Genomic DNA, 16,445 nt, shown 5'->3' on the forward strand with positions numbered 1-16,445 from the left:
CTACTATCATATTAAGAATAAAAATGCATTCAAGAGTTATGCAGGATTGTACATTTTAAGACGGAATGCCATTTACTGATACTATATATTTTCCCCAATCTTGCTTTGTATGAAAATAAGTACATGGTGATTAAGATGTCTTCCCTTTCAATTCCCCCAGAGGTTTTGCTACCTGTTGCTACCTGTTGCTACCTACACTTTCATAATGACGTGGGAGTACAGTCACTATCTGCTGTTTGTCCAGGCTGTGTCTCTCTTCTTGTTGGACACTGTGGGTTTCACGCAGACAGAGAAGGTATTTTGGCACTTGAAACTTACCAATTTTAATACCAGTTTAATTGCTAGCTTGTTGCTCTTCCCCTCTCCTTTTGCCTGCCTTCTAAGCCCGTGAACTGTTCATTCTGCTAACAGGCACAGATAAAAGGGGGGCAGAAAAAGTTTAAATATAGAGGCTGGTTGTTTCTTGCAGCCGTGATCGCCTGTTGCTTTGAGGGTCAATACCTTTTTGCTTTTCCCTTCCGCAGGTACATGAAGTGTATAAGGTCTACCTCTTTTCTCTCTTTCTGGGATACATGTTACCGTTTGAGAATCCAGCTCTGTTAGTGTCTCCACTCCTCAGCCTTGTCGCAGCGGTGCTGCTGGCAAAATACCTCCAGGTAATAATTGGGAAATCGTTTGGTGGTTTTACCTCTGCCTGTACTGCTGTTTCTCTCTCTCTCTCTCTCTCTCTCTCTCTCTCTCTCTAGCAGAGGTAGTGAATCTTTTTAAACCTGAGGTCTGTGTTCCACCATGGACAACCTTCCATGGTCTCTTTGTCATGGACAGGCTGGATACAGTGGAATGGTGGGAGGAACGAGCTGGGGAACCCCCAAGGGAAAAAAGCCCAGAGCCCAGGGATTGGTGTTGGGACAACAAAGAGTGGTCAGAGGGAGAAGAGGGAGCAGACTGGGAGAAGGAGGTGTCAGAAGCTGAAGAGGTAACAGGATTTAGTGAGCAGTAAGAGCTTGTGGCAGAGAGAAGTCCAGAATCAGAAGCAAGAGGCCAAGAGGCGGAGATGTGTCAGGCTGGTGAAGAAGCCAGGATGGTTCCACCTCCGGCTGCGACAAGCTCCCCTCCCCTTTGGTCTTCCAGAACCAGGAGAGGTATGAAGTGAAAGGAGCAAAGGCAGGCATGCCGGCATAGTCTCAGATGGCTTGGGAAAGACCCGGGAAAGGAGGAGACTTAGGCAGCTGTGGGAAGGCAGGGACATTCAGGAGAGTTGCTGTGGTCATTAGGCCTGGCACTACTGAGCAACCCTTGTTTCTTCTAACTCCTGACATCTCTGCATGTGGGGCATGAAAGGCCCAAAGTGGGGGGAGGGGTCTGAGGCAAAAGTGGGCGGAGCAACCTAAGTAGGATGCATCCCAGCCATGAAAAGGGCAGAGTGTTCTGTAACACAACACATCTCTCCGTGCAAGCAAGCGAGGTCAGGGACACGTTCCAGTTAGGCAGAAGCGCTTGAGGAGAGTGTGGAGAAGAGCAGGCGAGGGCCATGGTTTAGGAAGTAGGGGGTGGACGTGGCCTGAGTGGGTTCTGAGAGGCCCGGAGAGCTCCATTTGACCCACAGGCCTGATGTTCCCTGTCTCCCTCCTCTATAAGAGCCAGTATGCTGTGGTGGTTAAGAACGGTAGACTCGTAATCTGGTGAACTAGGTTCGCATCTCCGCTCCTCCACATGCAGCTGCTGGGTGACCTTGGGCCAGTCACACTTCTCTGAAGTCTCTCAGCCCCACTTACCTCACAGAGTGTTTGTTGTGGGGGAGGAATGGAAAAGGAGATTGTTAGCCGCTTTGAGATTCCTTAGGGTAGTGATAAAGCAGGATATCAAATCCAAACTCTTCTTCTGTAAAGTTAATACTTCCTTGTCTGTTTTTTAGATGAATACAAAAAAGGGGACACTTCTTTCAAGGATGCTGAAAGTCATTTACTTTTATTTGGTATTCACAATAACAGTGACTTTGAATTTTGTAGTGAAGGTAAGATTTTATTTTTATTTTTTAAAATTAATCATACAGGATAATGAAAGCATTCGTTTGTTTTTGGATGTTAGTTGCCTAGGGAAATAATAATAATCTTGAAATTCCTCTTCCTGCTGTGCTTTTTCTATTTCTAATGGAAAAAGGTAATGGATAGAACTGGTAAAGAATTAACCCATCTTTTGAAACACTCAACATGGCTAAGTTTTTTTTGTTTTTTAAAAAATCTTCCAGTAGAAAATGTGATGCTGCTAACTGAAAGATTGTTTATTTCTCGCGGTTGCAAATGTTTGTCAGATGTAGCAACGGTCTGTCTCAAAAGTGTGGTGCTAACACACAATTTCCTTGCTGTTTGTTTTGCAGACTTTTATTCCTCATAAAGAAAATGAACATTTAATGAAAGTGCTTGAAGTAAAATTGGGTTTAAACATTACTAAGTAAGTCTGAAGTGATATTTTGTAAAATGCAAGGAGTTGTACATTACGATCACTGGAGGAGAGTATAGTGTCTGTTTGAGAATCTTATCAGCTCTAAACCAGTGGCAGCTGTCCAGGATCACTAGCAGAGCTTTACACACTGAGATGGGGAGTACTTGTTATTACTTGATTTTCAGTATCTTAGGGAAGGTTGATGAAAATGCCAGCCCAATGTGCAGCTGTTGTGAAAGACAAATTCAGTGTTGGGAATCATTTGAAAATAAAGCTTCCGATACCGTAATGCAACCACATTTGGAAAACTGTATACTGTTCTGGTTGCTGCAGTTCTAAAGGGATATTGTCGAGCTTTAAAAAGTGCAGGAAAAGGCAGTCAAAATGGGCTGGAGCAACTGGAAAGGTTATGGCATTTGGAGCTCTGTAAAAAGCAAGGGAAGGGAATGGGAACGTTATAGAGGTGCGTAAAATTCTGTGTGGCACTTGGAGAAAGTGGACAGAGTTTTTTCTTCCTCTCATGATACTAGAAGCTGGGGTAATCCAATGGAGTTGAACGATAGCTGTTCCAAACACAAGGGAGTGCTTTTTCACACAACACACTAAGCTATGGAGTTCACTACCACAGGATTTGGTGAACACCAGCAATTTGGTGAACAGCTTTAACAGGGGTTTAGAAGAGCATATGGAGGATAAGGCCAACGTAGCTGCTGTCTGCCACCTCTAGAATCAGAGGCAGTATGGCTCTACATACCTGTTGCTGAGGGTCACGGGCAGAAAAGTGCAATTGAGCTCATGTCCTGCTTGTGGGGAGAAGCAAGTCACCCAGTAGGGTGGAGCTGCAGTCCTAGCTTCCCAGCAACAGGGTTGCTGCCACTTAACTGGGAGGGAGAAGGGGAGGCAGGCACAGTGGCAAGAGCACCAGATAAGATTGGCGTGGTGCAAAAGCACCAGCGGAGCCATTCTGCCTAGAAAGCAGCACTGCCCTTGCTTCTGGGCTTCCCATAGACATCTGATTGGCCACTGTGGGAGCAAAGTGCTGGAGCAGACAAGTCTTTGGTCTGATCCAGCAACTTGGTGATATTAGAAAATGCAGTTGATAGGGTTTATACTGACTGGCTAAGCTCATGACTGCCCCCCCTTTTTTTGCAATTTTTAGGAACTTCACAATCAACTGGCTGCTTTGTCAAGAGTCCCTTCAGACACCATCCCAAGACTTCTTTCTGCGACTCACTCAGTCCTCACTATTGCCTTTCTACATTTTAGTGCTAACCATTTGCCTCGTGTCTGTTGGCCAGGCCACCTTCAGGAGAATTAGGTAAGGTAACTTCTCTCTGTTCTCAACCGCATGGTCCGTAGCTTGTTTATGACCTTATGTGTTAGTTGCTGCATGTAATGGATGTACCTTCAACAGCAAACACCAGCTGCAGAACAAGAACTTCCAAGCTGGAAAACACTGTTTTTGAGGTAGTACATATAACTTCCCCTTCCTTTGCATGTAACATAATATATGATGCATGCATATCTGTTTGCATTTGAATTCTGCATACAGAAATGCATTCTGTATTTACATGTGAAAAAATTATGCAGAATAGTAGTATAAATCCTGAGCTGTTGCATGTAGAGGTGTGATTGTAGGCAAGTGTGTGCTGCACACGACATAGAATATATACCACCCTTAGGTAACCCTGGTGCCCTCTGAGGTTTTTGACTACAACTCCCAACAGCCCCAGCTGGCATGAGCCGGAGGACATCAGGTTGGCTAAGGATGGTGACATTACGGTGGTGACATTAGTTCACTGCCCCACCATCATGCCTAGAGTGCTTCAGAATTGGAGGCTGTGTGAATCTGCTCAAAGGCTGAGCTGAAAAAGATTGAAATTGTCAGATTGGATATGTTTAATGTTTTAATCGTAGCTGGTTTGGGGTAAGCAGTGGCTGTGCTGAATAAAGATACTAGAATAAAGATAAAGATACTGCTGCAAAAAGGGTTGGTGGCGGGGCTGGGGGGAATATTCCAAGAGGAGGGGGAACTTAAGAGGTCTGTTCTTGCGTTATTGTAAGGCTCTAAGTTGCTATCATGGACTGGTTGGAAGAATGGTGGGAGGAACCACCTGGGGAACCCCCAAGGGAAAGAAGGCTCAGAGCCCAGAGAGGGGTGGTGGGGCAACAATGAGCGGTCAGAGAAGAGGAGACTGGGAAGAGAAGGTGTCAGAAGCTGAAGAGGTAACAGGGCTTAGTGAGCAGGGAGAGTCTGTGGTAGAGAGAAGTCCAGAATGAGAGGCAGAAGCTTTGCCAAGAGGCAAAGATGAGTCAGGCTGGGTCAGGGATTGGCTGGACGAGGAAGAGTTGTATAAGCCAGTAGACCAGGAGGCCCCTGAGGTGGAAGGGGACTTTGAACCAGGTTCAAATTTGTGGGACAGGGAGAAATCAGCAGCAGAGAATGAGAGTGAAGGGGAGAGGCTTGAGGTAGCCACAGACATGGATAGAGAAGGAGCAGGGACTGTGTCTTCTCTGCAATACAGTCCTGGTTCAGCTTCTACCCTTCCCCAACTCTCAGTGCAGGAATTAAGGGTTGAGAAAAGGCTACAACAATTAAGAAAAGTTGAGTCGCAGCGAAAAAATGTAAGGTGGAGGGAGGTATAAATAAGGGGGAGAGAGGACAGAACTTTAGCTTCTGCAGCTGACGTGCTTATCTGATGAGTGTGCTGTATGCTGACTCCTTGGTTACTGAGCAGAAAAGTTAATTACTGCAAGCACTGTGCCTGGTTCCACTTACAACGTCGGACGAAAGATGGAGGGGCTTTTCTGGCAGCCTGACTGACTGGTGAAGAGTCACAGGTGTCTCCCCTTCCTGCTGTGATAAGCTCCACCCCGCCCCAGTCTCCCAGAACCAGAAGAAGTATGAAAAGGGCAGAGGAGAAGTTGGCTTCATGCAGGCACAGTGTCTGATTGATTGCTTGGGGAAAATCCTGGAGAGGAGGCACTTTCAGTCTCGGCATCTGATCCATGGGACAAGACTTAACAGTTGTGGGCTGCTGTGCTCATTAGGTCTGACGCTCTGCCAAATCTTTGCAGATCGTGTTCTTGCTAAAAAAAAAAGTTAACTTCAACTTGCATGGTGTGATTTAATGCAAGCTTACTTCTGACAGATGATCATAAGGAAGAGCCCCATCTTGGGGCTTGATGTGGACTGCTTAGTTGTCAACGGACTCTATAGTTTTTCTTTGTCTTCCACAAGCTGCAGTGGTGAACCAGTCAATGACACAGCGAAGCTTGAGGGCGGGAGGATTGGAGAAAGGCCAGAGGTGGTGTACCATGTACTTCACACACTTTCGCTGGGATTGCTTGCAATGATGATGGAAGGGTGAGTTTGTCTAGGTTTGTTTTCACTGGAAGTGGCAAGGAATTACTCTTAACTTGCTTTCGTTTCTTTCTGGGTGTGGATGGAGGAACTCTTTCATACAAATATATGTGCTTGGATCAAAATGGGCTTCAGTTGCAGAATCAGATTTTAACTGCAGAATAGGGCTATCTGCGCCCTAGGAAATAGAGGCAAGAAGACCCCTCGGACAGCCTCACATTGCATGATTGAATAGGATTCTTATGGGTCTGCGAGGACCATTATGTACTCCTGCACCCTCTGGAAGTGCTGTTCTATGAAAGCAGCTTCAAATGTCTATATTGGATGCCTCAAACAGGCTTAGAAATGGGTTTGAGTCTAAAGAAAGCCCACACAGTAGTAGTTTGTTGGAGGACACAGAGAAATTGCTGTAGGTTTCTTTGCAGTCTTCAATGGTGTCTTCTTGATGCTTACAAAGCTTTTCGCGAAGGCACTCGGAGATGGTGGTGCGATTGGATGCTGTTGTAATCTCCCTTGAACAATATATGTAGGAACTCATCTCTTTATGGATTTGTGTGGTGGTTTTCTAGAATGAAGTACGTGTGGACTCCCCATGTTTGCATGATTGCTGCATTTGGCGTATGCTCTCCGGAGCTCTGGATGACTCTATTCAAGTGGCTCCGACTGAAGGCTGTGCACCCTATTTTGCTGGTGAGTTCCTAGTTCTAGGTAATTGCATCTATGGAGGAGCTGTGTGCATGCCTGCTCCATCCGCAGCCTTTCCCCCACTGCATGGGGGAGAAAGCCTGAAGGGGAATAAGAAGCATGCGCAGCTGAATCTGCTTTCAGTCATCCCCAACGATCAGGAACCCTGCGCACTGGATACAGTGCCTGTTCCATCACAATTATCTCTGGTCCTGTCATAATGTAAGTATAGGATTGCTTTGTTAAGCTAATTAACCGACAGTACAGTGGTACCTCGGTTTACGAACTTAATTCATTCTGGAAGTCCGTTCTTACACCAAAGCATTCTTAAACTGAGGCGCGCTCACCGAATAGTTCGTTAACAGGGCTGTTCGTAGACCGAGGTACCACTGTAGTATTTAGAACTCTTCAGTGCACTCCTGTACACGCCTACTCAAGGTAAGTCCCATTGAATCCAAGGGGACTTCCCTCCATTCAAATGTGTGTATATTACTGCAGTCCCAACGAGTGAACTGTAGTGATAAGAAGGTATCTGCGCTTGCGTGGTTGAGGACTTAAAGGAGCAAATCATAATCTTTTATGGTGTGTCTGATTGATATTTCAGGCTCTTATCCTGAGTATGGCAGTCCCAGCTATCATTGGCTTCAGCTTGTGGAAAGAGGTAAGATAATGTGACGCTCCCATTATTACTAACAGCAGTCAGCATTATCCAGTTGGAGTATTGGTTGAAGGGGACTCTACAAGGGTGAGCAGGTAGTTCATTTTCATGCTCGCGCAGTTCTCCAAATTCTCCATATATTGCTGTATTTTGAGAGAGGCTTTTCCGACATATCTCCTTGGCCAGAAATCCACAGCTAAAATGGCAGCAGCAAAAGTGAATGGCCACTAGGTAGCACTGTGAGTCTCAAATGCAGACCTGGTTGGTTTGCTAAAGTAAATAAATAGAAATAAAAATGAATCTAGCCCGGTGATGAGGAAAACGAACACTTTATATTAACAAAAAAAAAAAAAAAATTAATAAATTGTGGATAATTTTGTTGGGAGTATTTGAGTCAAAGGGATTCCTTTTTTCTTTTACTAATGCATTATGAAGAATAAAATAGATTCTGTCCACTCTGATGGAAGCTAGCCTAATAGTGTAGCGAAGGGCTCTTGAGCATTGATGCTGCTGCGATTTGATAGTAAAGCTAGAAAGATGGTTTTTAGTCTGATCCCCTGCATTATTTAAAGTTCTGTAATTTGTTTTCCCACAGTTCATAGCCTTGGTGCTTCCTTTTAGTTTTTTCCTAGGATAATGGCAGAACTTTCAGAACTGCAGGAGTTTTATGACCCTGACACAGTTGGACTCATGACCTGGATCAAGTAAGCCATCCCATTTTGCGTACTTTTTGGTGTTCCTTCTTAGCGCAGGATATTTTTTGTAACCTAAGCTGCAGTCAGTGCAGCAGTTGTTTCCCTCACACATGCCTCTAGCCAAGCTCCATGTGACCTTGCCACTCACCTTTTTGGGTTTGCACTTGGGACTGTTGCCCGGTTGAAGAAACCTTGGTGAATTGAATGTGTGTGTTTTAACCCATCTAGATTGCATGTTTTGCTATTGGCAGTATTACAGCTGTGCAGGACCCCGTTCCTGTCGATTCCTCTATTGCGCAGCCTGGAGTGGTGTGATGTGTTGAAGCACCGTCTATCTTTTGCCTCAGACAGCTAGATGTCTTAGACTGGCCTTGCCTTCACTGCTGCATTTTGCACCAGCTGAAGTTTCCAAATACTTTTCAGAGGCAGCCACACACAGAGTGTCTTATCATACTCCAATCCTCATGGAACTCAAGGGTGGTGACTGTGGCCCAATACACCCTCTCTAGGAACAGGCGCCGTGAGCACTGCAGTCTTAAGCTGTGCAAGAGCACCCCTGGCCTGGCCGCTGTGTGGAAGCACAGCCAGGTCCCAAGAACATTTTCAGGCCGTACTATATAACTTTATAGAATTACTTAAGTGAGGACATGGTTTCTCCCCCCCCCCCCCGCAGAAGACAGGCTCCTATCGCTGCTGTGTTTGCCGGCAGTCCGCAGCTGATGGGCACGATCAAGTTGTGCACTGGCTGGATGGTGACCAATCTGCCCCTGTATAATGAGGAGGACCTGCAAAAGAGGAATGAGAATGTGAGTCATCTTTGCTTTGTATCATTTTTAAAGGGCTTCTCACGTTTTGTAGTGTACTTCGAAATCTTTAGCCAGGGATAATGTTGCTGTTGTTCCCATTCCACGGGCAGGAAATGGAAGCTGAAACTTGCTCATGTATTTTGAATGCAAGCTTAGAAAGTTAACCGTGTTGGTCTGCCATAGTCAAAATAAAAAAAATCCTTCCAGTGGCACCTTAAAGACCAACTAAGTTAGTTCTTGGTATGAGCTTTCGTGTGCATGCACACTTCTTCAGATGGTATCTGAAGAAGTGTGCATGCACACGAAAGCTCATACCAAGAACTAACTTAGTTGGTCTTTAAGGTGCTACTGGAAGGAATTTTTTTATTTAGAAAGTTAAGTTCACTGAAATCAACAGAAATTTAAACTCCACACTGTATTGTTATTTTTGCTGATGATTCTTCCAAGTGGAAATAAAAACCATTTAACGCAATGGGGTCTGGCGTAAGTCTGTGTAGGATTCAGGAGTAAAACTCACTGATTTTTACCATGTGCCTAATTTACACTCGATTGCACCCTTTGTTTACTGGCCTTAGTGGCTCTGACCCAAATATCTCTGTGGAGTTCAGTCTATGTTTTTTTGCATCTAGTTCCAATGTGGAAGTTGATCAGCCGTTTCACCCCTATAGAGAAGGATTCTTGAGGGTGACTGCTTTTGTTTGACACGATGAAAAGTCTTGTTTAAAATTCTTGCATTAGAATTGTATCTCCCCCCCCAATAATTAATGAATAAGGTTATTAAATTTCGATTGCACATTTGAATCCTACAGATTTTTCAGATCTATTCCAAAAGATCAGCTGAAGATATTTATAAGATACTCACGTCATACAAAGCCACCTACTTGGTTATAGAGGATTCCATTTGCAATGAGGTGGGGCCTGTGAGGGGATGCCGGGTCAAAGACTTACTGGATATTGCCAACGGCCATGTAAGTAGCACCTTGAGCTTCTGTCAAAATTCTTTTGCAAGTTTCCTTTTAGAAGGTATAAAGTTTCCTGGAGGGCTTTATACTACATTCAGTTTAAGCCATGGGTAGGCAAACTAAGGCCTGGGGGCTGGATCCGTCCCAATTGCTTTCTAAATTTGGCCCATGGACGGTCCGGAAATCAGCGTGTTTTTACATAAGTAGAATATGTCCTTTTACAGTGGTACGCCGGGTTAAGTACTTAATTCGTTCAGGAAGTCCGTTCTTAACCTGAAACTGTTCTTAACCTGAAGCACCACTTTAGCTAATGGGGCCTCCCGCTGCTGCTGCGCCGCCAGAGCACGATTTCTGTTCTCATCCTGAAGCAAAGTTCTTAACCCAAGGTAATATCTCAGGGTTAGCGGAGTCTGTAACCTGAAGCGTATGTAACCCAAGGTACCACTGTATTTAAAATGCATCTCTGGGTTATTTGTGGGGCATAGGAATTTGTTCATCACCTCCTCCCAAATATAGTCCAGCCCCCCACAAGGTCTGAGGGACAGTGGACTGGCCCGCTGCTGAAAAAGTTTGCTGACAGCTTTTGATTGCTTGTTAGAAGGAAGTCCCACTGTATTCAGTACTACTCACTTACAAATGTGTCTATAGGATTTCAGCCTGTTTCTTCACTTACACAAGTGCCTAATTTCCATAGGGGTAACTCTGTTAGTCTCTTGCAGCAAAAACACGAGCTAAAGACTAACCAGTTCATAACGGAAAAGATTTCATGAACTACTGTACACTTCATCAGACGCGTTAAGTGTTAGGAAAATGAAACGTCAGAGGGAGACTGCAATGTGAAATTGCAGAGTTAAAATTCATTCAGTGCTATTACTTGGGGACTAAATTGGCACAATGGATTTATGCCACACTTTGTGGGTTAATCGGATTACCCATGCCAGAGAGTCTGTTATATTCAACATAACTACTTTTTTTTTTAATGGCCACTGTTAAGAATGTAATTATAACAACCTGTACTTTTATGTATTTCATTTCTTTCTGACTTCACTCATTACACCCTCAAACCATGTTTATACACCTAGAGTTTCCTGCCACAAAATGTGTTGCTGGCCACTGGTGTAGGTTGCTTTAGAAGGGAATTAGACAAATTCAGGGAAGATGGGTTTATCAACATCTAATAGCCACAGGGATGTGGTTCAACAAAGCAGAGCTATTGGCTTCATGTCCTACTTATAGGCTTACCAGAAGTCTGATGGATCTTTGGTCTGATCTGTCATGACTCTTTTTCTGTAGGTATGGAGAAGCTATTTGACCATCACAACAGCATTCACTGAGTACAAGGGCCTCAAAGGCAGTGGTCAAGCACCACCTTGACTGGGCCATTGTGGTTCAATATCACTCAGTAATTTGTGAGGAAGTGGTGTGCACAAACTTCTATTTCTGTTTTGGACATCTTTTTTCTGTCTTTCATGCTTTATTAATTAGATACCGATTATGTTTCCAAAAAGGACGCTGGTGGCGCTGTGGGTTAAACCACAGAGCCTAGGACTTGCCGATCAGAAGGTTGGCAGTTCGATTCGCTGCGATGGGGTGAGCTCCCGTTGCTCGGTCCCTGCTCCTGCCAACCTAGCAGTTCGAAAGCACGCCAAAGTGCAAGTAGATAAATAGGTACCGCTCCGGCGGGAAGGTAAACGGCGTTTCTGTGCACTGCTCTGGTTCACCAGAAGTGGCTTAGTTATTCTGGCCACATAACCCGGAAGCTGTACGCCGGCTCCCTCGGCCAATAAAGCGATATGAGTGCCGCAACCCCAGAGTTGGTCACAACTGGACCTAATGGTCAGGGGTCCCTTTACCTTTACCTTATGTTTCCCGAAAGTCATGCACACGGATCCAATCTCATGCCGATTAACTCAAATCTTTTTTTATAGGTTAGACTGAGTCAGAGGTGTTTTTTAAATGCACACACTTTTTGTTCATTTCTTCCTTATCCAGATTAATGATAAAATATATTTCACTTGTTGCTACTGCAAGACTGGGTAACTTCATTCAATGCTAATAATCACTTCAGGCAGAATATGATTATTTAAATATTATTCATCATAGAATAATTGAGTTGGAAGGGTCATCTAGTCCAGTCTCCCTACAATGCAGGAACTAGGTCATACCTGACACAGGTAGCTTGCACTGAATTTTCTCATATGGGATAATAGATTCCATGCTGTTAATGAGTGGCTCCTACATTCTACAACATACTTTTAGAAAGGATTGTTGCTCTACAAATTAAATGTTCCCCTCTCTCTTTCTCCAGCACAGCTAGACTAGGTTCGTTCACAGTTTCTTAGATCATGAAATTAAAAATCAGTTAATGTCAGTCCTTTGTGTGCATTGAGTTAAAATACACATTTTCCTTGTTTCCCCCCAGGTGTATTATGAAGAAAACGACAGCTATGGCTACTCTAAATATGGACGGTTTTGCCAGGAGATCAAAATGAACTATTCTCCGTATGTGAACTACTTCACTCGAGTATACTGGAACAGGTCCTATTACGTATACAAAATCAACACTGTGATATCCTTCCAGTCCTGAGATACCATTTTGAAGACTGACTTGAGTTGGCAGAATTCCTAAATGGGAAGAGGTCATTTACGAACGTACTTTTTTATATCCCATATACAGTATAAACACACACACACACATCCTTGAGAACATGCAAAACGGTACCTGACTGGAATACTGCGGACAGACTACAGAACAGCGAAAGAGAGAGATGCTGCAAGGCCATGCGAGTAGAATATGGACTGTCTTCCATATTTTAAAATACCTCTTCCCAGGTTTTCCAGTTTTAACCTTATTTTAATGTGCATTGATTTTATTTTTTATTGTTTATAGCAACTGCTGCCTTTAAGTAGTTTTATTTACTTGGTTCAATATAAAAAAAGGAATGTGTAAACCTTCTGGGCATGATCCTGAAGCTATGCATATTTATCTGGGGTTGTGGGAGGATATTCAGTCCTTTTTGGAGCTGCAGGTTCCCACTATATTTTTTTAATGAATGGAAGTGGAGCAGGAGGGTTTGGAGATTGCTGGAAATTATTCGGGTTGGGTGGGGTATGAGTTGTATACAGGGTATTGCTTGGCTGAGATTGATTCTTGTTAATCATGGTTGCTAGCTATGATCTGCTTTCTGGCAGATCTGTCATTGATCTTCAATGGTGCACAATTTTACCCTACGTTTGGTGAAAGACTATATCCTAAGAAGGTAGCACACAGTGGACTAAATGTCTTTAAAAAAGAAATCAGTGTCCCAAATAAGAGTTTACTCTTAATATGTACAATTTTCTTTGAAATGTGTAGATGTGTTTTAGGAATATACATCCAATATTATGATGGAGACCTTCTAATTGTTTCAAATATACAATTTAGTCCCTAAACAGGAAAGGGCTTGGAGAGGTTTGACTTAACCATTTTGCAGATTTCAGCCACTTTGCAGAACTGTGCATCCACTTAAATATGATGGATGGGGTTAATCACTTTGATCTGGTTTTATAGCCTTGTTAAAAGTTATTTCTTGAATTGGATTTTAAAAACCACACACTGAAGACCAAGCTGGTAACAGCGGATTGTATTTTGGGTCGAGTTGTTTTTAAAAATTTAAATATTGTTATGGGACCTTAGCAATTTCTCTCCACGTATTTATGCTGTTGTTCTTGGTAATTTTCTTTACTTTTCTGTGTGTGTCCTCCCCCCCCCCATCCCTCTGAGTTTGATATTTATGGTCTTTCAAAAACAACAATCCTGAAGAGTTTTGTTTTTTTAAAGTGTAAGCTGTGAGAGCATTCCTTCTGTGCTTCATGGAAAGCCTTCTATCCACTGACTAGAACTGAAATTCCAGGTGCTGGCATTTTCATTCAAGGTACACAAACATGAGAACAACCAGGCAAAGCAGATTTAGTATGTGTATATTTTATTACACACGTTATGTGTGGTACTCATTGCTGCCTATTTTATGCAGGTCAAACAACTTGGTAGTAATATTTTGAGGAGGAATTCATTATGAAGAACTCCAGCTCATAGAACTTAAAATCATATTGGTGTTATGATTTCTGAGAGGGTATATATTGTACTGCTGAGTGATTGGATGTAAAATGCCTTATGACATTAGCCTTGAGATGCATTCACTTCGACAATGTCTGTATCCGTGAGGTTTTGTTTGCCGCAGTCATTCTCTGTGTTCCTTTACAAATGCAATTATGCCTCTGCATTGAAAAAAAAATTCTGATGCTGCAATAAATTGCATCAGATGCACTTACCTTGAATTTACTGCAAGGGAATTTACGTTTCAATACTTTTTTGTACTGATTGAAGGGCTGCCCATTTTGACATGTTTCTGGCATCAAATACTCCACCTCCCTTCACCAGGCACTGCCGTGGTGTAATCACCTTTGATTTCTATGAGGCTTCCATGGAAATAGATGCAGGTCATGCAGTAACATCAGTATGTCTGGCCAGCTCTAATATAATATCATTAATGGAGGTAGACCAGCAACCTCTATGGTAGTCTCTAATGTTCATGAATTCCACTCCTAACTATTGCACTTCTGAGCTGGCTGAATTACTTCAGCCCTAACAGTCTTGCTCAAAATGCAGTTATATCTCCGCTTCTGAAATGGGCTCCTTTTGAATATTTACTCCAGTGCTGAGTAACTTTAAGCTTGTCCACACAGTTGAAGATGAGCTTGTTTTCCAGCCTGAAATTTTGTTTTATATGTTCTGAGCATACAGCGCATAAGCCCTTACGCCTGATTTTTAAGTAGTGATGTTGCTTACCCATATCCCACTCCTCATGCTTGAAGAGAAATGAAATCCGATAGCTCTTAAGTTCCAGAAACTTATTACAGCAACAAGGGGTGGAAAGTGCCGCTCTGCTAATAGAGATGGAGGTGTTCCACCTGCATGCCTGTAGAGAAGAGGGAAACAGGACATGGTGGGAACAAGCACGTATTCCTCCCCACAGTAGCCAATGGGAAGGCAGAAGAAAAAACTACCCCTTGCCCTGTCCAAGGCAAAATCTTGGGACAATGGATGAGGACAGCTGCTATTCTCCCTATTGCGAATGTGCAGTAGGATTGCTCTGTTTTGTAAGCTTTCTCTGTGAGTTGTGGGACCTTTTGAAATCAGATTTGCAGCTGTGGAAGGAGGAGGTGGTGGCTCTCATGGCCTCTGGTTAGATAAAAACTTCACAAACCGTGATAGTGTTTTTCCCCCCATAGAGAAAAAAGTAGCAAAAAAATTAAAACTGCAAATCTAATGTTGGTTATTGGACTAGCTGTTGAATAGCCAGAAGTGGGAGGTAGATGAGGTCTTTTTATTTTTATTAGTTGTGCAAAATGCAGCATTTCCCTAACATTCCCTGAGGACTTTGAAGGCGGTATTTGGAAAGCTTGTAAGCATCACTCTAATTAAGTGTTTTTCGGGCATAACCTGTTATGGTTCTAATGAATGGAGAAATAACTAGTCCTTTAAAAAAAAAAAGCATTCAAACCTCTTGCTGTCGATGTTGCAGTCCAGTTGGAACATGTGCCTTGTAAACCTTTTTTTTATTAAAGAAACAAACTCTAACCTCTGCACATTTTGTTGATTCTTTTTATGTCTAAAATCCACAGTTGAATTTCAGTAGGGACAAATGTCAGGTTCTACACTTAGGCAAGAAGAACTAGCTGCACAAATATAAGATGGGGGACACCTGGATTGCCAGTAGTATACGGGAAAAGGACCTAGGGGTCTTAGTAGACCACAAGCTTAACGTAACAGTGTGATGCAGCAGCAAAAAAAGCTGCTGCTATTCTAGACTGCACCAACTGAAGTACAGTGTCCTAATCAAGGGAAGTAATAGTACCACTCTATTCTGCCTTGGTCAGACCACACCTGGAGTACTGTGTCCAGTTCTGGGCACGACAATTTAAGTAGGATATTGACTAGCTAGAATGTGTGCAGAGGAGGGCAACCAAGATGATCAAGGGTCTGGAAATCAAGCCTTAGAGGGAATAGCTGAGGGGACTGTGTATGCTTAGCCTGGAAAAGAGGATACTGAGAGAAGATATGACAGTCTTCTTCAAGTATCTAAAGGGCTGTCACATGGAGGAAGCATGTTTTCTCTGCTCCAGAGGGTAGGACTGTATTAAGTTGTGGGTTGACATAGCAGCCGGCACAGCGATTCCTTCAAGTAGCTCTTTATTAAGGTAAGCTGGAACAGAACTGACTGCGAACAGCTCAGCCGGCCTGTATTTATAGGCAGCCGGCTGTCAACATTGTAACCACAACAGCCCAGAGTTCCTGCCTAAAATAACTGCCGCGGACCTGAGTGAAAACTATCTACAGACCTGAGTGAAAACTATATACAATATCCCCCTGTTGGCCCAGGGTGAAACTACACTACATAACACCCCTCCCCACCGAGATAAGGCGTTAGTTACAATCGTAATGGTTTCCTTATATACAGCACTACACGTAATGGTTCAATTAGGCACAAAAGCATATCGGTTACATTTCCCATACTTAGACCAACAGTGATACCTGTCCAACAACATAGTCCTTTAAATAAGTTGGGCGCTTGGAAACTCTGCCAGACCGCCGGGGACTGGTAGCCAAGTCCGGAGGGCCACACAGTTCTCGCTGAGGCTGTGGTGCAACCCTAGGTGGCGTTGGAACCAAGTCCCCTGGATCCGCTGCTGTGGGTGGAGCCTCCGCAAGTGGAGTGGTCTGAGTCTGTTCTGAAACGGCTTGGTTCGGCTCCACGCTGGCAGTTTGCGAGGGAGGTGTAGGTGGGGCCTCGC

The 16,445-nt window shown here is 43.6% G+C and overlaps 1 protein-coding gene across 4 annotated transcripts in view; it reads left to right on the forward strand.

The window, feature by feature from the left end:
• The window catches only part of DPY19L4 (dpy-19 like 4), a 66,943-nt gene extending 51,704 nt beyond the window's left edge, over window positions 1-15,239 (forward strand). For 3 of the 4 annotated variants that reach the window (XM_082235286.1, XM_082235288.1, XM_082235289.1), the window contains exons 8-19: window positions 161-295; window positions 525-656; window positions 1,916-2,014; window positions 2,378-2,451; window positions 3,602-3,760; window positions 5,684-5,809; window positions 6,376-6,496; window positions 7,095-7,151; window positions 7,770-7,852; window positions 8,517-8,649; window positions 9,459-9,617; window positions 12,034-15,239. In XM_082235286.1, coding sequence (XP_082091412.1) covers window positions 161-295; window positions 525-656; window positions 1,916-2,014; window positions 2,378-2,451; window positions 3,602-3,760; window positions 5,684-5,809; window positions 6,376-6,496; window positions 7,095-7,151; window positions 7,770-7,852; window positions 8,517-8,649; window positions 9,459-9,617; window positions 12,034-12,198 — 1,443 coding nt within the window. In that variant the 3' untranslated portion in view covers window positions 12,199-15,239. The remainder of the gene's footprint in view (window positions 1-160; window positions 296-524; window positions 657-1,915; window positions 2,015-2,377; window positions 2,452-3,601; window positions 3,761-5,683; window positions 5,810-6,375; window positions 6,497-7,094; window positions 7,152-7,769; window positions 7,853-8,516; window positions 8,650-9,458; window positions 9,618-12,033) is intronic. The other variant, XM_082235287.1, reaches the window with a different exon arrangement.
• Window positions 15,240-16,445: the final 1,206 nt, after the last annotated feature.

Source organism: Podarcis vaucheri (genome assembly GCF_965113315.1).
Source record: "Podarcis vaucheri genome assembly, chromosome: 8".
In the NCBI taxonomy this organism is placed as follows: Eukaryota; Metazoa; Chordata; class Lepidosauria; order Squamata; family Lacertidae; genus Podarcis; species Podarcis vaucheri.